The sequence below is a fragment of the Plectropomus leopardus genome, chromosome 15, assembly GCF_026936395.1.
Source record: "Plectropomus leopardus strain MGB_pleo_1.0 chromosome 15, ASM2693639v1, whole genome shotgun sequence".
Lineage (NCBI taxonomy): Eukaryota > Metazoa > Chordata > Actinopteri > Perciformes > Serranidae > Plectropomus > Plectropomus leopardus.
Genome location: NC_142190.1, coordinates 12,076,707 through 12,097,209, shown reverse-complemented (window position 1 = coordinate 12,097,209; position 20,503 = coordinate 12,076,707). Strand labels below are relative to the sequence as shown.

The window sequence follows — 20,503 nt, the reverse complement described above, 5'->3', positions numbered from 1 at the left end:
ATTATGAAGTCTTTTATATAGAGCTTGCAGAAAAAATTGGAATTTGCACTGCGAGTTCCACTCAGTGGAGAGTAACATAAAAACATATTCAAACATCACAAAAACTAGAGTGACAGATCAACATCCATACCGTCGGCTTGGTGTGTCAGCAACCTTACGCAGATAATGCACATTTAAGAGTTGGGTAATAGCATAGCAAACCAAATACAAGAGTAATATATCAATTTAAAGAGGCTCATATATAAACAGTAATAAATGCACAGAAAAGTGTCACTGAACTCCTCAATTCTTCAGCAACTTGATAATGGAGGAGGCACTCACTGAGGAGCCTCAGAGACTGGGCTAACTATGGCAGGTAGTTATTTGTGTGTCTGATGATCTGTCTTGTGTTTACTCACTATGGTTTTTTAAAAATATGTTTTCATATTTGATGTTATTTTGTCATCACATTCCAAAAGGAAACATCCTGCTACCCTAAATGGAAATGAGACTACGAGACAGGCTTTTGCTGATAATTGGATGGTAATTTTTTCTTAGATAATAACTTCCTGAGAAATGAGCAACAAAACAACATACACACAACTGCACTCAGAAATGTAATACACACATTAAGTGGTCAGTGGGGAAATCCCAGGTCAGCCATCTTGGCTCTGCTCATGCAATGAAGGTGGGGTTTTCCATTCTGTGGAAACACTGTACGACCAGTAACTAACTAAATGCCTGTAAGTGACAGGTTATGGAAATTTCCATTTTCATAGCATGGTATAACACAGAACTATCAGCTTTCATTGTAACAGGAATGGATTAACATTTTGGGAAATGTGCTTCATTTCTTTCTTCACCCTAAAATCTTGTCATTTTTACATTTCTGTGGATTAAACAAATGTGATACAATATTGCAAATAGTGAGCTTTAGATTTTTAGCCATGCTAGATGCATGGGATTTTTTAGACTGTCAGTCCAGCACTTTGGTCAGCAACTGTTGGATGGATTATTATGACATTTTGTGCAGACATTCATGGTCCCCAGAGGATGATTCCTACTGACTTTTTTGATTCTCTGACTTTTTTTGTAGCACTGGAAAGATAGAAAAAAGCACAAAAAACATACATAGCAACTCACCAAAAAAAAACATTACCTGGCAACATCATATTGTCTAATTATTTTGTCCTTAAGCATTTTTTTGAACTGAACGATATTGGTGCTACCCTTTAAGTCGTTCTCTAAAGAATAACAGAGTCTGACACTACATACTGAAATACACATTTTATTTTTGTACATTTTATAAGTCAGTCTAAATGTAAGACAATGTCTCTCAAGTTGAAATGTAACCAATCCTATCCTTTACCAAGTTTTTTGTTGTCCTGTGCAAAAAGTTTGCTCTTTGATCCTCGCCCACCCAAGATCATATTTGTTCCTAATTGTCTTTCTTTGTCTTCCTTTTGTAATTCTCTGTCTCTCTGAGGACAAGTGTGTGTCTGTGTGCCTGCATTTTGTCTCCTGCCAGTTTTGTGCCTTTCCCTTAACTCTTGACTTTTTCATAGATCTGTTTTTTGTCAGTACAATGGTTTATGAAACATTATTATGATCTGATTAAAACCTGCTCCATTCAGGGGCAACCTGGTGTCATTTCAACATGACCTTGGTCTTTTGTTTCACGTAGTCTCGCAATTTCTCTCCATTCTACTGTCACTTAAAATTTTTTGGCTAAAAGATGTCATAAATCCATAAACTTGAGGTAAACCTTGTTGGGCGACCGTGTGAGGCAGTGGCATTGAAAATGAGATGTGTTGTTGGATGTGGTGTTCTAGTTGAAGGTGTTGATGGACTCTGGCCAGTGGAGGTGATGAAGCTGGTGTTGGTGTAGGATTTCCTAACAGGGACACTCAGACCTTTCACAGTAACCAATGTGACCTTAGGTACAGGACACAAGTTTTACAGCTCTGAGTTGCAAACGTCAATTTATTAATAGCACACCAATGCCTTTTCCAATACACTCAACACTTAACAGACTGTATTTATAATCTTATATGTGAACTAGACAAATAATTTGGCCTTCAGTGGGGATACTTGAAAGTAAAAACCCCTGGTACACAAGAGGTTTAATTTTACTGTGACTTATTGTGAGGGGAGGGAGGGCCTCATAAATGTATGTAGCCCCAAGGCCTAAAGTAATATTGAGGCGCCCCTGGGTAGCACAGATATAAGCTAACTCATAATATTGATGATGATATAGTGTGGTTAATAACCTTAATGATAGCACAGATTTAAGTCTTCCATTAACCCTTTAAAACCTGGATTGAAATCAGTTTTCTTGGGCTGTGTTGAGACACCTTTCATAAGCATTTAAACCAATAAAACCTAAGCAAATTGGTTTTATTTCTCTCAAAAACATGGCAAAAACCTAAGTAGCTTGTTGACCCGGGATGCATAACCAGTACCCTAGAGTTGGATTACCTTAGTGGAATATTGATTACTAGTTAAACCTGTTGAAGCCCTCTAGTGCCATCACTGGCTGTGTCTAAGTGAACATACAGGATGCCTTGATGTATGAGGGCAGTGATTTTTAATGTTTGAAGCAGCCCTATCTATATTTCTACATAAAGGGAGTATAAATGAGCCATGTGTTAGTATCTAGACATTTTTGACATTTTTAAAAAATGCAGAGGCAACACAATAAACATGTGGACTTTCACTCGTGAGACTACTGTTCATTTCCTGTATGAAGCCAAAAATGTATTGAATTATTCTAGTAACATAGTGTGCTATGTGTAGCTTGCTATGCTATTGATTTATGTTACATCAGCTATTTAGAGATATATGAGACATTTAGAGGCGCAGCATCTGAGTCCAAGGCAAATTTCCCTATGGGATAATAAAGTATATTGTATCGTATCGTATCAAAGACACAATGCATGTATCAAGCATAAATTGACACTCTGTCCCTGAGCATCCAAACCTGAGGCAGGGGAGGTACCTTTAGCGTCTTAGTTTGATGTGTAGGGACACTGAACTAGTGTCAGTATTTGACTAGTTTGGAGTCAGAATGTGTTGCATGGTTGGTTTTTGAGAACCAAAAATAAGCCACATTGGCTCAAGGTTTAGCTTCTCTTCCTCAGCATTGTCCACATTTGGACTCAGAGGAGGATGTCAAACATTTCACCAGTACAGGCCAACTGTCACACTTGGTGTTCAGAGGAATTTTGGAACAATGATTGTGCTGAAAGCCTGGTAATAACATCTCTGAACATGGTGCCAGGGGCTCTGCTGACCCTTGGCAATGTCCCCGGGTTTCCATCCACTGCCCAGAACAAAACAACAGAGAACGCTTTATTTATAGTGTGTGTCAACAAGTACAGTTGGAGGGGTCAGCTGTGGGTCGCCCTGTGACTCAGCGGGATAAGCCGCCTGTCGAAACTGTGCGTGAGATGCTGCAAGGCTGCTTATTTTGCAATCATACTGTAATAAATTGCTTTGTACATTGCTTTTTTCCCAGTCCTTGTATTAAAGATTCATATTTTTTGTCTAGTAACAAGTACATAATGGTCATAAGCATATGGACACCATAATATTACACACATATTTGGGCTCTCAAGCTGAAAGCAGCATAGATAAATTTTTAATATATCACCATTGCTGCTAAAGTGTGGATTTTACCGTATACAATTATTCTTGCCAAGTGATACCCCTTCCTTTAATTTCCTGTAATCTTAAATGATCTGAGGAAATTTCCTGAGCACACAGGGTGCGCTTGGTTACAGCTTCACTTGCAAACAGGTGCAGACATTCACATCTGCCCAGTCCTAACACACTCCTCTGCAGCTGGCTATTCATCAAAAAGAAAACATGGCTGACAGTATGGTAATGTCCTGGTTTTAGCATGGAAATAAGGATGAACTTTCAGAGAAGATAACAAGATGGGAAGTAGAAAGCAATCCATCAAGTAAATCCCCAAACAGCTATTTCTGCTTGTTATATCAACAACATTGGAGATGGAGCTGAATGGGCATTTTGTAACAAACGGCTCTCATCTATCAGTTAACTGAACCAGTTGTTACCTCAAACTACACATTTTTTTTGGCTTTGGGCGATTTTCTTTTGCAACATTTTCTCCCAAATTAGAATATGTAATTTAATATGCACGGCAGGATTTGTCTTTGCTAACTGTATATCGTTTACGCAGCCTACAAACTTCCGATTGACTTGGTTATTTTTCAACCAAGGGAGCACAACAAAAATAAATATTTGAAATGCTGAACAAATAAGAGATGTGAATAGAAAAGAAACAAAGTACCAAGGTCATCTCACTGAAGTCCTCCTTCTCGCTACCTATTGAATACAATAGCGCTTCCCCACCAAAATTAACGTGTGTACACGGGTTTTTCAGACATGAGTCAACCCACTAAATACTGTATTCCCACTGTCAGTAAACTCTGCACAAGTCTGCCTTTCTGTCAGCTGTTATGTGTGTGTGTGTGTGTGTGTGTGTGTGTGTGTCTGTCTGTCTACTGCAGAGTCATTTGACCCGAATGTGAATGCCGATAGTGCGCATTGTCATTGCATTAAAAAGCCAGATGCTAACAGGTGTTAGCAGGTTTTTTGTGCATTGTGAATGAGGCTTAAGTCCAGTCAATCCTGGAGTTTGACACCTGGGTTTTACACATCAACCTCTGAAGAAAACAGTCTGCTTATTTTACCTTTTGCATTTCACACTGTTGAGTTATGGGAAGTTTAACATAGAGTGTGAGAGTGGATGACAGACACATTGCTGCTCACCTGACAACCTTTTCATGATACAGGTAGTCATTTGATAAAGAGTAGATATCATGAGCATCACTCTGTGGAGCTTTGAGATGTGTTTGTGGTTGTACTTTGGGGCAACATGAAGTGACCCGTCAGTCTTTCTTGAAATGTTTTCTATTCACCCAAAAAAAAAGATGTAAATGATGATGGTGGTAAAGCTGGACCTTCACTCACAGGTGTTAAGAGACTAGATGCTGTAACAACAGCCAAAAGATCTGCAATTAGCTACTTGTTTTTAAGGTAGTTTGTACCTCCTTTTGAAAGGAAAAGAAATAAAATGAACTCACTCACATGGCCTGATCCTTGAGTCCATTATAAAGTTTACTGACACCAGCTAGAAATTCCATTTGCTCTTATTTGCTTATTTGCTTACACCTTACAACAGTTCTGTTCTCCCTCAAAACAACTTTAGTTTCTCTGTTTCTTTGTTTAAGGGTCATCTTTCTTAAGATTTTTTTTTTGTCTTTTGCCTTTTTTTGGGACAGGACAGCTTAAGCATGAAAGGGGGAGAGATGGGGGATGAGAAAGGGTCATCTTTTGAATTCAAGGCTCCTCATCAGATGAACTGAGTATCTGCACTTTGGGCCTTTTTTGCTATTTTTCATCATAGTTTTAGAGAGATGAAGGGTTGTGCTTCACCCTTTTGGGCAATCGTGAAATTAAAATTAACATTTTGGGTTTCATATTGCAGGAGGGCATGTCTGTGTTTTGCAATATTTTCTTAACGATCACTCACCAGAAATCCTTTTCGTGTAGTGGCAAACAACCAAAATACAACTAGGGGCACAAAGGCAAAATCTCATTCCCCAAAAGCTAAAGACCCCTCTTAATCCAGATAAGAATCATTTGGCCAAGACAGACAGCAGATTTTGAATATGGCAGAGTCATGCCAAGGAAAAGAGGGCCCAAAAAGTCTGCTGTTTTTTTCTGCCAGAGTATCCAACCATTGCTTTTAGAGGATGCACTCCTCATAAAGTCACTTTCCAAATGAACTGTTTGCGGATGACCCATTACATCACATCCTCACATCATTCCTAAGTGCCAATCAGATTCCCAGTGAACTGATTGTGAGGACCATGGGAGGCTGCTTGAATCTGCAGTAGAGAATGTTTTTTCCCACAAAAATGAACCCTTATTTGAAGCATTTAATTAAGACATTCATTTCTGTGAGGAAACTGTGGTTATGTTTTTTTATTTAGGAGGTAAGATGACTCTAACATTCATGCTGTTACTTGAATTACACACAGTGACAGAAGGGGATTTGCTGAAATGTCTAAATTAAGTCATATATCCTTGTTTATGGGAAGAAAATACCATAATTTTGATTCAAAACCATAGTACAGATGTGTGTAACGCTGGCAGCCCCAGAATTCATGGAGATTTATGTATTTACACCAGCCTGCTTGTCTGAGAGAGCCAGCTTAAGAAACAAAAATGCTCAGTGCTATTCTCACCACACTGTTTTAAAGAAATCCAGCCTTGTACAGAAATATACTTTAGGTGGAAATGAAAAAAAAACAATGCAGTTTTCAAAGATATAGCTCTTATTCTTTAATCCACACCCACTGTGTCATCAGCAAAGCCAACTGTAGCAGTAAAAAACTGATTATGTGCTTGTTGACTCTTAAATATAAATTATCTTTATAGAACGAAAGCCTACTATCCTTTAATATACATTGCCCAGTCCCATGTTAAGAGAAACAGCACCTAGCAGTTTGTCAACAGTATAACAATGTCGTATTATGAAAAATAAATCCTTATGGTTTAAGGTTAGCTTTATTGTGCCTTGACAGAGGTTTAAAAAGAAGTTGTATCTACCTTAACCCTTTGAAACCTGGAAAAACATCACTTTTTGTGCTGCTTTCAGTTGTATTTTACAGGGTCTTTGAACCCTGAGCAAATTGCTGGGATATCTCTCAAAAACATGGGGAAAATGGCAATGAGCAATTTGGTAGGAAATGTTCCTCAAATTGAAAGAAATAGGTAGAGGAAAATTATTTGTAAAAAGCCAGGGAAAATTATCTAGGGAACAAAAGAAAATAGCTAGAGAAAAATAATTACATAGGTTATTTAAAATTATGCTATAGAATTGTTATAATTTTAATTTCAATAATTCACTAATTGTTTTGTTACTAGTGTTGATGGTTAAATATGGACTGTGGGTTTCTTCCTCACAGATATACACACAGATGAAGTGATAGATCTTGTGTGCTGCAGTGTTCAGAAGGAGGGACACAATTCAAGAGAGCAGGCCACTTCCTGTCCTGCTGCATCGGAAATACCAGCCCTGAAGCCTCTGAGGCTGGATTCAGATTAGACAGCTCACACTTACACAAACACACACACACACATTCACAAGCACACGAAGTAAACTAAAACACGTACACACCCCAGAGCACACACGTAAGCAGCAGTGAATATGCAGTGAGGTTAAGCTTTTGAGAGTAAACACAACGCATCCTCACGTACTGTAACTGGCTGCCTAAAACACAAACACACACATACACACACACACACACACACACACACACAGAAACTCCCATCCGTTGGGAGTATTGTTGGATTCTTCCTCCTCTGACGCCCGTGAGGCTCTTGCTTGGGAAAAGGAAATGCAGTCTTGTGTAACCTTTATACACAGCAGAGAGAGAGAGAGAGATACACTCACATGCAGTGAGTCTTTTTGTTATCAGAGCCAGAGGTCAGGCCCTGAGCTCTGCTTTAATCCTCATTTCTACAGTCAACATCTTGTCAGCTCCAGAGACAGCAGGCCTTTCTTTCCCCTGTGTGACTTTGAGATGAGGGTTTAACTGCTTACAAATGAATAAATACATGAAGGAATCCAAGTGCAGTAAAAAAGGGTGGAATACAAATGTCATTGGTGGCAAATTATTCAGCGGCTTTAGTTAGTTATTTTGAAAAAAAGTGATATTTTTTCTTATATAGTGTGTTACTTTAAAAGCTCAGAGAGAAAATGGAATTTTACATTAAAGCTGCAGAAATCAAGGACATAGATTTGCACTGAGAGGTTAGAGGGACACAGTAAGGTGAAAAAATGTCAAATAATTATGATTTCACATAGTGATGACAGCAAAAAAGTAGAATGTTATCCTCTGCATTGTGTGAAATAGTTTTGTATTTGCACCTATACCTCAAAGTGCAGTGTACTTTTCCATTTTTTTTCAAGTACTAATACCTAATATTGACTTCCAGTAAAAATATGGATTTTTTTATTGTTTCTGACCTTAAAAAAAGTAGTAGTGTCTGCAGATATTTTTTAAGCTCCAGCTTGTAGGTTAGCTCTTTCCATCTGTTTCCAGCCTTTTTTCTAATATGAGATAAGTATCAGTCATCTATCTCTACATCAAAAAGCAAAAAAACAAATTTCTAAAAATGTAGAACTTTTGCTTCAAGAAATTCCCAGTGAACTACTTCCTGCATCACTTCCAAACATTAAAATATTTCTTTCTCAAGCTGTTTCCTTACCACTCGTTTTTGATTTACCTGTGACTCTGGTTCGTCACCTAATTCTGAATCATTTGGAGCATTTCAACCAAAACCTGAACAGATTGTTCTCAACTGGAACCAATAAAAGACTGTTTTTTTCTAAACCTAGAATTTAAACTGTTACGACTTATTGGGCATGTCATATTCTACAGGTTGGACAGAAAAGATGAAGGAGGCGACTTGGTGGAAAGTGGGTATGAAAGGTCCCTTTTTTGGATTTTAAAATCCCCCTACATTTTCATCTGTGAGACCTTGGAGTAGGCTCAGCTGTGGAGGTCTGCAATCGAATGTCCCACACGTTTACATAAATCATAGATGTTTTAAAATATCAAAGTAAATGTAAAGCAGGCAGTTGAACTGATTGAGGGTAAACCTGCTGCTCCGTCTGTTCAAGACAGCTGTCAGGATTAAGCTAGATTCACAAGTTATAATTAACCATTTAGAATTAGGGCAATTTGATTGGTGACCCTGGCCAAAAATGTGAATTGAGAGAAATACCTGAAAAGGGTTTGACTCTGCTCTATATTTCTCACAACCAGATGTTTACAGATCTTTTTTAACCTATAAACAAACTTATCAGGCTTCTGAAATCTTCTCAGAAATGTTGCCAAAAAAAACAAAAAAAAAAAACAAGTTTTGACCTAATTTTTCTCTTTTTCCACTCCTCTTCTTCTTCTTGCTCTGTGACTCTCGACAGACTGTGAAAAAGTCCATTAGCTGTTTACATACTCCCACTTTCTCCCCCTCCACTTGTGAATTAATGTAGCAAATCATACAGACCGCTCTTCTCTTTTCCCCTCTCCTCTGAGGGAGTTATTCACATTTAAAATCCCATAATCAAACACCTACGCATTAAATGGAAGGCCATTAACGCTAATGGTATACCTTGGACTGAGCCAAGATGAAACCTTGAAGAACTACAGGCTAATAGGGCATGGCAAGGACTTTCGCTTACTTGTGTCAAGATGTTCCCCCTGTTAGATATCTTTCTTCCGTTTCGTTTGAAGTGACTCTTTCTCAAAGCCCCTGCACCATCGCTAACAGCTATGAGCAGGTCAGAGATCAGAGCTGGTGGAAAGTATTCAGTCTTCTCAAAGGAGAAAATTGTGTTAATTTCCTTGCTCTTTTCTCCTTGTGATTTCATCATCTGAGAGTTATAGTGTAGAGCCCAAGCGGAAGAGAATATTGATTTGTGTCATGAGTTTCACCACGGACCTCATTTGTGGCAAAGTGGAACTTTTGACTTTCTGAGTGGCCTATTTTAAATGATAGTATTACAAAAGGAAAGAAAAATCGCCTGCCTAGAAGCCAACTCTTGCCCTGCGGAAATCGGCAGTCACTCTTGTACCAAGTGGGCAGCTGGTTCACTCTGGGATCCTTCATCCCCTTCCAGGGAGGGCCAGCAACATTCATCGTTGACAGATCTTATCTCCCTAATTTGACTGGCCTGTCCATGACTTCTTCCACGTCTCAAACAGTCACAGAAACTCAAAGTCATTTTTGTCTCCTGAGGCAGGCGCTCGTGTGTCTGAAGTGTTTACCTCAGGTTATTTTTAGGACACCCTCCCCCCTCTGGTGTTCAGATGGTCCGGTCCGGGCCAGAGGAAGGGGAGTGGTGAGGGTAAAGGGAAATCTCTAACAATGACTTCATTAACATGATGCCCAACATGACCAGTACAACTGGACTTTACGGCTCCTTTGCAACACTGGATATATGACTTTTCACTTTTGGATTTAACTTTTTATATCTATAATCACCAATTCTCAGGGATAACATGGGCATTTGTTAAAGTCCCCTCCATCCAAGACTTCAGACCTGAGAAGCATGTTGATCACAAGTAAGTTTGCTGCAGCTCACATGTTGCGTTAAATGACAGACAGGAAGATAATGAGAATCTGTGCCTTTCAGTTCTGCCTGTTTTCTACTTGATGACAACTGACAATTGGGGCTTGATGGCATTCATTAAGGAGATGATTGGTTAATTAGCTTAACGAGTGGTATTTAATGAGGACCTGATTGAGCCTCAATTAGACCCACTTTGGCTCCTGGGCCACCTATACAAGTCTTTCTGGAATTAGCTAAGGAAGGATTTCACATTATAAGGAGTATAAGAAGCTGGAGTGATACTTTGCAGCAAGTTTTAACAGACTTTTTGGTGGAAATATGTTTCAGTAGTTTTAGTTAAAGTGTAATAAGGTTGCTCTTGATTCATGGGGCAGTAAAGGAATTTGAAACACTCCAGTATCGACTGAGAGTTCTTTATTGTTTGAAGGCCGTGGGCCTGAAAACATCACGAGCTCCGTTTTGAACTCTGGTAGAATAAAAAGCTTTTTCTCTGGCGGAAAGGGCGTAGGACTCACTTTGAATGTGTGTGGGTTACTTTTAAAATGCAATCTGTTGTAGAGAATGGATCGCCTGCTAAAGAAAAGTGTGCAAATATTCAAACTTTTGAATGTGAATTTGTATCTAAAAACTTTAAAAATGTGTATGTCTGCAGTAATGCACTCCTGTATGAAAATCAGATGTAAATTATTCAGCAATGGTTGCTTTTATTCTGAAATGTGTGACCTGATATCTGCCATTTTTGCTTTCAACAGGGGACCTCACTTTTGCACTTCCATTACATAACATAAAGAGTTACCTTAAAACTTCCTCACTGTGTTGTTGTGTGTCAGTGGATGTGTGGTGCAGATTATGACAAGAAAATCTGCAGTCATGTTTTAAGTAACAAAAAGAATGTTATGACTTCAGTTTTCAGATAAATAAGTCACTGGCTTAACAGGTCAAAGTTAAGCGATGTAGTTGGTCATGTCAATGTCAGAAGTCAGAATCTCTGAGTTGAATTATTTTGTCACAGTATCAACATTTTCAGCTAAATTGTGACACTACAATCCTACACAATGTTAATCATATGCTTCACATTAGCCTGAGAGTAGTGAGCTCATTTTGCAGCAGAACTAGTTCTTGTTTCCCAACAGGCTCTCAGGCCAAATGTCAACTGAACATTTGTTTTTTGTATTTTTTTGTTTTGTTGCATTGTTTTTTCCTTTTTCCTGTTCTGATGATGGCACCCCAGAACTACCTGTCATTGGTCTGAAACTCTGAACCATCTAAAAAACAGTCTATGACCACCTTTTCATCAGACTGAGGTTCAGCTGTGTGGTCCAGTGGATGTTTTATACTTGTCTTTATGTGGAAAAAAGCTGTTGCAAATAGCTGGCTGCTGAGCTGATAACTTTATATAAGCAGTGCTTTAATTAGTACTGAAGTGAAAATAACAGCTTGAGCCCAAATGAATATTGTAGCGGTATGGTGACCCTGTCACATCATTAGGTCCTGAAGTACATTTGTGACAAATGTGCACTTAGTTTTGAAAAAAACAAAACTAAAATTCTAATTATGTCAACTCCAATAAGAAGTAGGTGCAGTTGGTGTAGAAACCTCAAACACATGGCCTATTTTATTCCTCAGAATAATTCAGAAGTCAACCTAGTTGTTTAATTAGTAGTGGAAATTTGACATTCTTAGATTTCTTCCAACAAAGCTGCCAAAGTAAGATGCAAAGGCCAGCGAGAGTCATGGAAGTAGTCAACTCTAGTTTAGGAAAGTCTTAGCAATTATATAACTTCACAGTCTCTGCAGCATGAATGAAATGATGGTAAACGGCTCAATTGCCTGCGATGCTCAAACTCAGCCGAATGACTCATTGAGCCTTCACAGACCAGTAAGTGGAGCAGAATTTGTGTGGTGTCTCTGTTAGGCTGTTTAATCCTTTCCTGATGAGTGCAAGCATTCCTCTTATTCCATATGGGGCACATATTTGCTTTGTAAGACATCTCATCTTATGATGCAGGTGAGGGTGATTCTTTACATAAAGCACAACTTACAGGAAGGGTGGACATCTTCAAAAAGATATCATTTGATATGACAGTAAAAACAACATTTTGCCAGGTTGGATTTGTAGTAGTTGTGGCATGTGAGCCAAAAAGTAAATTTTGGATAGACAACACAACAGCTGAAGCAATCCAAGATTTCAGAGAATATAGGAAATCTCTCAGTGTGGTTCTGTTTGGCTTGGTGACAGCTGGTTTTCTGCCCGGCGATACACTGCTGGCCTGTGTCATATCTGTATCTATAAAAAAAAAACCTGTAGTTCCTTCAGTTTGCTTCACAGTAACAGAAGAGCGTTTATCCATACTCGGTAAAGCCATCTTTCCACTGGCTGCCAGTGTTGTTAGCAACGGAGGGCAACAGCATGGAGGAATGATTATACTGTAGGATTATACCTACCTACGTATGAGCTAATGCAGCTATACCTGCCAGCTGAGGATGAGCCAAGTCATTCTCTGTGTGTGTGTGTGTGTGTGAGAGAGAGAGAGAGACAGAGAGAGAGTTTGCAGCCTTGAAGTTTCATGAAAAGTCTGACGGGAATAAAACTGCACCTTATCATGAGAGGATGGGACATAAATATAGAAAAACATAATTAATAAGCACAAAACCATTAACGTGGCAAATCAAAAGCCAGAAATTAGCTTTGTTACTTTTTGTGGCCTTTAGGAAAATTTTACAAACAATTCATTGCATTCATTGGCATAAACCTAACTGCAAACCTTAAATTTTACAATAAAGCCAAAGTGGACATGGGTCAAAGGGGACCCAGATAATATAAATCATGTAGGCCTGATATAATTATATGCATATATAGCATATATAGTTGTTTTGCAAAGTAGCTAATTGAATAACTTGCAGAAGGGACCTGAAGAAATCCTTATTTCAAGTGTCAGCTGTTTCGATAGAAAACTCTGCTTGTGGGTTGGCAAAGTTTAAACTAACCTAATACAGTCTCATTTTTCTTTCACTGTATGCACTGTATAATATTATTGATTTTACTAGGAATTAAATAAACTGGACACAATCACTCAGTGTTGAACAACTGACCTAACACTCATCTCTCTGATATCCCTAAGATTAGGTGATTCAGATATCTGCATAAATATAAAAAAAAAGCTTGTATAACTTGTAACTTGTATAAGGTAACTTGTTGTCAGAAAATAGTCGATGGGTTCTGAGAATGCATCTTGATCGCTGCGTTCCGTCTTGCCACACTGATTGTTACACGTTGTTTAAACACAGTTGGTCAATACTCCTGGAAATACAACAGACTACAGATGGGAACCAGAACTCTTTTGATATCAAAACCTTGTCCTGTCGCTGACAGACTCTGCATGTTATGCAGAATCTGTTTTTAGAGATTAACCTTTGGCTAACTTCTCTGCACGACAAACAGGTGAAAGTGTTGCATCCAGTTTGTGCTGTTATCACTTCACAGGAATGTAACCTGACTCGGATGCTGATATTTCCCAGCAGCTGTAGTTTTCGGAGTCCGTCGCCTGTCTTAAGTGGACCCTTTTTTTACTTCACTGTGACAATAGGCAGGCATCAGGATCACCGTCATAGTGGCCTTTATGACTTTTTCCATATTAAGTGTGGAATTTGTTTCTCTGAATGACGGTTCCTGGTTTGTCCTGGTCTATCGGGGTCAGATAAGGTTGTCTGTTACTTTGCCGAAAGAAGCACTGGCTACTTTCACACCTTTTGTGCAATTTGACTCTCAGACTTCCATTTTATGAGACCTCTCCTAGCCGAAACTAAATTCTGGAGCGTGGTTCGTTTTGTTGCATTAATTGAATTCTGTTTGTGTTGCTTTTCCCTGGTTAATTCCAGGCTTAAGAAAGTCTGACTGCTTCTGTGTTTGTCCTTAAAGGAGAAAAAAAACTCTCAAGATCTTCAGAAAACAAAACATCCAAGCCACTGTGAGTCAAATATTAAAACCCAGAGTAGGTTAATGCCAGTGTTTACATGTCAGTCATCATTCCTGAAGTAAGAAGGAATCTAAGATCTTTTTCTGTGAACGGGTTTAATGAGTCCTGACAGTGTGTGGGAGCAAATGTCTCTAGTTGCACAGTAACTGCTAATCAACATCAACAACTTTGATTTATTCAAACCCCACATGTAGTCCATCGTTACAAACGTTTGCCATGTCAATGAGCATCAAACCCACATAACTTCATTGTATCTTCCATTCTCAGTTCTGTAAGAATTAATGTTTACATTGTTACAAGTTCTATTTAAAAATCTAGATGCTGGTATTTCATATATTGTCGAAGTACAACTAAAGAGCTCTATGTATGCTTTATGTTCCTCTTCCTCTGGTTGTTACTTCTCGTACTAAATGAAAAATGGTGACCCTGGGTTCATCTTATAGTAAAGACAGCTGAATCATATTCAGGAAACCTCTGTACTGTTTCTCCTACAGACACAAGAGGCTGCCATGAAAAAGCAGGTGTTGATGTGCAAATACTGTATTATTTGTAATACTGTCTGGTGTCTTGATTTAAAGCATTGGAGCCCTGTGTCTACCACTGCTATCACTTGCTGGTCCAGTTCTTAATTTATAAAAGTAATCTTTGTGCTGTTGTTGCTGTAATAACGGCAGGCTGCTGTAGATAGCAGGGTCAGCAGTTGCCGGAAATTAATGCAGCATATTGTTATGAGTGAGAAACATGCAGCCATGAGGTTAATCATTTTTGTTCCCTTTTTGGCAAGTGTGAGATGTTTTGTCTTTGCTGCTTTATAATAAGTATTCATAATGTGATTACTTTTCCTCTCCAGTAATTAATAAAGGGTTGGGGTCCTCTATGTGCATGCTGACTAAGTTCAGTAAAAGGTCAAATCTTGGCCTGGCTTGTCCACTATCAAGTAGCACATTTGTGCTTTGCTTAGTATTATGAAAACTGGACTCCAAAATCATGCCCACTCATTCTAATGAAAGCTGCTCATCCAGCAAGTTTTACAAATATCAAAAGTATTGGTGAAGTAAAAACTAAATATGTGAAAGTCTGTCACACCACAGAAAAATGTCTTTTCAACCACCCAGTCAAATTTCAATTATTAAAAACAAAGTATGTTAAATAAGGTTTCAAATGTATGAAAAAAGTTCAGTTTCCCTGCTTTGAAATATGTTTTTTTCCACTGAAGGAGCTGAAACTACGCTCACTGCAAATGTTTGCGTTCGTAGTAGTGTATTTTATGTTGGTGTCTTTACGTTCACCGTCTGTCTGTGAACTGCAATTTGCTACGTACTACAAGCTTTCATAGCTCTTTCAGTCAAAATAAAAATCAATAAATTAGTCTGTTTATACCACGTGATCATCTGATACAGACCGACTTCTTCTAAAGACAAATCTTTTAGAAAACCATTATTACAGGATATCACTCAATGATCCGTCACTGAGATCCATCACAGAAGTGAAATTTTTCAATAACCTTCTTTGGAACTCATAATACAACATATGAATGCTTTTATGATCAGGGCCCACATCAGCAGACCAAAGACACAACAATATTTGTGGTGACTGGGGTTTGAAATATACTTTTTTTTTTTTTTAAATATTAAAGATTATAAAAGTTTTGTTTGTGGCTTTAACGCATGCAAGACTTGGGCAGATTTTTCAAGTCCTTGTTCATCAGAAAAGTTGTATTAAACACACACACAGACTAGAGTTTTAGTATTCGCCCCTTCAGCCCTTCGTGACCGCAGACATCTTAAACTTCCCCTTGCGGAGCTGACTGGACTGACAGGGGAATACCATCAGAGAACCAGTGAATAAGAGGAGGGAAACATTGCTCGCCGTTTTGACAGCTGACATACCTCTGATCTTCAACCACAACTCTGTGAGACACTCTCAAGGGTCTCCCTGAACTGCAAGCAGAGCAGTGACTTCACTTTATCCCCCCACCAGCTACTCGAGTGTTAAGTGAGGCGTAAAAGTGGTGTGAAAGCCCTCAAACATCAGTTCAATATTGGACTTTGAAGGAATGGGGCTGCTCAGAAATATGACTGATTGTGTGAGACGGGAGGAGAAAGCTGAGCTTGTTTGGCATTAGGTTACTGCGGATTTGGTGAGACACAGAGGGTCAGATAGTAAAATGGTCAAAATGCATTATACTATATAAGGTGTGACAGCTTGGCTTAACTCTCATTCACTTCCCCTTAAAAGGAGAGTGTGACATTTTGGAAAAAAAATCTTATTCTTTCTTTTTTTATGTTTTTGGGTCCATTAATACATACATAATGTGATATCTCAAGAACATTGTGAGGGAATTTCATTAAATTTAGCACAAACGTCCATGTGGACTCAGCAAACTGAGACTTAGATTTTGGTGGTCATAGGTCAAAGGTCCAGGTCCTTGCATCTGTGTTATGCTTGTGAACACAATATCTCAAGAAAACCTTGAGGGAGTTTCTTCAAATTAGGCACAAACATCCACTTGGATTTTTAGGATGAATCAATCCGATATTGGTGGTCAAAGGTTATGGTCACTGTAACCTTGCATCTGGCTCATTCTCATGAACATGATATTTCAAGTACACCTTGAGGAAATTTCTTCCTATTTGGCACACATAGGCTTGATAAACTGATTAGATTTTAGTGGTCAAAGGTCAAGGTCACTGAAGCATCCATGCGTTCACAGACATGGATATAAAACAACTTCATTACATAACATTACATTAAAATTCGAACATTTTATCTGACATTTTTGTCAAAATTCAGTTATCTATATATCCTTATTCTGTGACAAACTATAAACATTATGTGAGGTATTTTTTGTTTGAGTTATATCCATTTTTTGACTTTTTATTTAGAAAAAATAAAGGTTCATGTCATTATTGCTGTACGGGATGCAAGACTTTGAAGCTCAATATCTCAAATCCAATCGGAATGCAGATAGAACGTCATAATTCTTAGGTGGCAACTTCACTGATTCAGGGAGACATGCAACTTGAAGTGGTAAATGTAGTCTTACTGCGAAATTAGATGGGAAGGTTGATGTCACTTTCATGTCTGTGTGGTAATTATGAAGCTTCAGCCAGCAGCTAGCAAGTTCATATTACCATAAAGATGGAGAACAGGGTAAAAAAAAAACTACAGAGCACACTGTAATCAGCCTCAACAGGAAAAGGATGTCAAAACTGAACTTCAGATCCATGTTGATTATGTAACATTTTACTTTCACACATTTAGCTGTCCCCAAATGTGACCCCAAATGACTCTAATTTCCAGTGAGCAGTAATTCTGTTACTCCACGTCAAACTTTGTCCAGAAAAGTGTAAACACAAATGGCCCACCCAGTTCATCCTAGCATACATAGACACACTGTCCAGCTTCCTGGCGCTAGCAGGGCGGAACAACCCTAATCACACATCCAAATCTCTTATCATAGTCCAGAGGGGCCAAATCACAACTTCCTCAGAGGCGGAGTCATATGGAAAGGGAAGAGGACATTCCCTTCTGTAGGCATACAGGAGCCTGAGAGATACCATCAGTTACGTAAACACTGAGCTAAGGGGCCCCTGAATGTGGCGGTCAAAGTCGGTGACCAAATACACACAAACAGTATGAAGTTTATTGTTGTGTCTGACAGGTGAGCAGTGTTTTGTTCCTGACTGGACTCATAATAATTCATTTGGAAATTAGGTCAGATATGTTAAAGGGTCATTCTTTCTTCTTGTTTCTCCAAGTGCAGAATGTGTTTACGTCACTTTTGTTCTTCATGTCTCACTGAAATGACTTATTGTCATCAGAGATGTAGCTCCACATTCAAACTGCGATTTAGTGTTTCCGCATTATTAGCCCATTTCTATGGGGGTTGGGGGGAAGGCATGGTGGGAAGTGGCTTGCTACTAAATCAAATGCGAGGTGTCGGGCTGTATTGGCTGTAGAGATTTCTGCCTTCCCTCCAAATAATAAACTGAAGGAACTGTGGTGCTCATAGCAAGAAAAAAGTAGGCAACATTTGAAAAACTCAACAGCAATTTTGTCTCTTCTAGTAATCATGACCAATTACTTAAAATTGTGAGCAGTTTTCCTTAAGAACTATTTTCTTTCTTTTGAACTACACCTACCAGCCGTATCACCACATAGGAGGAAGCATGCACCTACTTAGTTCACCTAGCACCACGGAGCTAGCTAACTTAACATCTCACACAAGAAGCCACCATTACTGTTTTCTTCTCATGCTGTCTTGAGCACAAGGCTCTTGTCTATGAGTAGATGCACGCTTCCTTCTGCACTGTCATACGGTTGCCAGGTGTAGTTTGTTAGAAAGAAAATAGTTCCTACATGAAACTGCTCACAACAAGGTCTGTGGATTGTCTTGAGCAACTGAGTCATGATTTCTAGAAAGAGACATTGCTTTGAAGTTTTTAAAATGAATTTAGTTAAGTGCCATCTTGTTCCATTATATTGGAGAGAGGAAAGTCAGTTCTTTGGGGTTGAACTATCCCTTTATAAAAAGGACCTGTCAATGTTTGAAATACAGCTCTAGACAATACATATCACTGTTACACCCAGTTTAATTAATTAACAGAGGAGGCAGTTTTTAATTAACTGAGGGCAAATAATCTGAGATGCCATTAAGACTTACTGACCTTGTGAGTGTCATCCTCTCAGCAGACAGAGACTAAGCTATTTGCTGTAAGTTAGGCCAGTTGTTTTGTAAGCTGGGCTCTGACAACTGATTTGACTATTTTCTAAAAAAATTTCACAAGCGAGTCAAGCAGTATAGCTCATGTCAACTTTTCAAATTTTTGTATTTTCATTTTTTGTCTACTCTTTCCTTGTTTTTAATTTGCCACCAAAATGCAAATAACACTGAAAATAGTGAAACAAAAACATTGTAGTTTATGCCTGTTTACATAACTTTTCCTATAAACCACAGTTTCCAGCTGAATTAGGAAATGATTTAGTATGTTCTAAAATGAAAGACTATTTATTTATTACACAATTTTTTTTTAAATTATTTTTAAATTTTTATTAATTAATTAATTTTTATAGTAAAGGTAAATGTTGCCAACACTTGGTCTAGATTAAAACAGTCTAAATGGCAAAGTAAAACATTGGACACCTCTCTACCTGCACAGAGAAGTATATTTAAAACTTAAACTCCAAACTGTGTCCCGCCAAGAGGTTAGTGAGCTACAGCCCTCCTTGTAGAAAACTGGACTCACAGCATTGAATCTTTTCTTACCTCTTCGTATAAAGGGGGATCTTTAAATGAATGCTTTGATTTGGGTGCTTTGATGCTGAAATGTTTTATTTATTTCACTTTCTTCCTTTTGGAGCCTCTAAGTTGTAAAGATGCCAATTGTTAATTAACATCCAAACATCTTGCAGCGTGTAAGCAATGACAGAAAGCAAACTTTTGTTTTGGGGCTTTCTCTTCCGACTCATAATTTTGACTTTAACACATTCATATCCCAGTCCTGCCTACAATGCAACTTTAATCCATTTCCATCCACAACTGCCCCAGAGTGAGTTCTCACTCAAAGACTTCCAAGATAATTCTTAAAGTGATAATAATTCCCTTTCCCCACTACAATTTTCTCTGCAGACTTTAGGACTGCAACCTTAAAACATTTTCAACAGAGGCTCCTTCTCTAAGCTGTGAGCCTTGGTTGCCTTCAAGCAGAATATTATAGACCTATTTAAAGTGGAACACTGGTTTAAACGTCAAGGGCTTTTAACTTGCGACCCTCAAGGTTGCAGAACAACCGGCTGTATTTTCAGTGCTAGCAATGGATAAGGGACAGAGCTCAGTGTTGTCAGCATCGACAAAAAGTGGCATGGGTTTTCAAGTTCAGGGCTCTAACTCCGGTAGATTCACATATCCCTGGATATACAGATCCTCTCGCAGACATGTGAGGCTGCCGCTCTGCAAGCACACTTGATCCCTTTTCTATCTCAAATGTCACATCTCCATCGTGATGCCGGAAAATGGGCTCTGCACTCAATGTTTAACAAACAGGACATTTGAAGGGTCACAGGAAACATACTTGTAGTAATTCCTCCGCATTTAACCGTTCAATTTTTAATTTCTTCGCCTGTTTCTCACTTTAAATCAGCTTACTTTCTGTCTTCCCCTTCTGTCATTTTGATGATTGCTACATTCGCTGAATTCTCCCCCATGTGTTTACATATCTGGGACATCTGCTTTGAAACCTGCTGTTCTCCTGATCCCCGGGTGTCTTTGGGAAACAGCGAGACCACTTCATAAGCCAAGTTTCCACCCTACTGTCAAATGGATTTCAGAAAAAACCTTCATAAAAGTCATAAAAAATGAAATGTGAATTAG

At 38.6% G+C, this 20,503-nt stretch overlaps 1 protein-coding gene across 3 annotated transcripts in view; it reads left to right on the top strand.

The window, feature by feature from the left end:
* Positions 1-20,503, top strand: part of LOC121952370 (rho GTPase-activating protein 7) — a 139,375-nt gene that overhangs the window by 59,129 nt on the left and 59,743 nt on the right. The window contains exon 1 of one of the 3 annotated variants that reach the window (XM_088088935.1): positions 9,925-10,145. The exons of the other annotated variants lie outside the window; for them this stretch is intronic. Coding sequence (XP_087945061.1) covers positions 10,133-10,145 — 13 coding nt within the window. The 5' untranslated portion in view covers positions 9,925-10,132. Of the gene's footprint in view, positions 1-9,924; positions 10,146-20,503 lie in introns of those variants that run through there. 3 annotated transcript variants of the gene reach the window in all.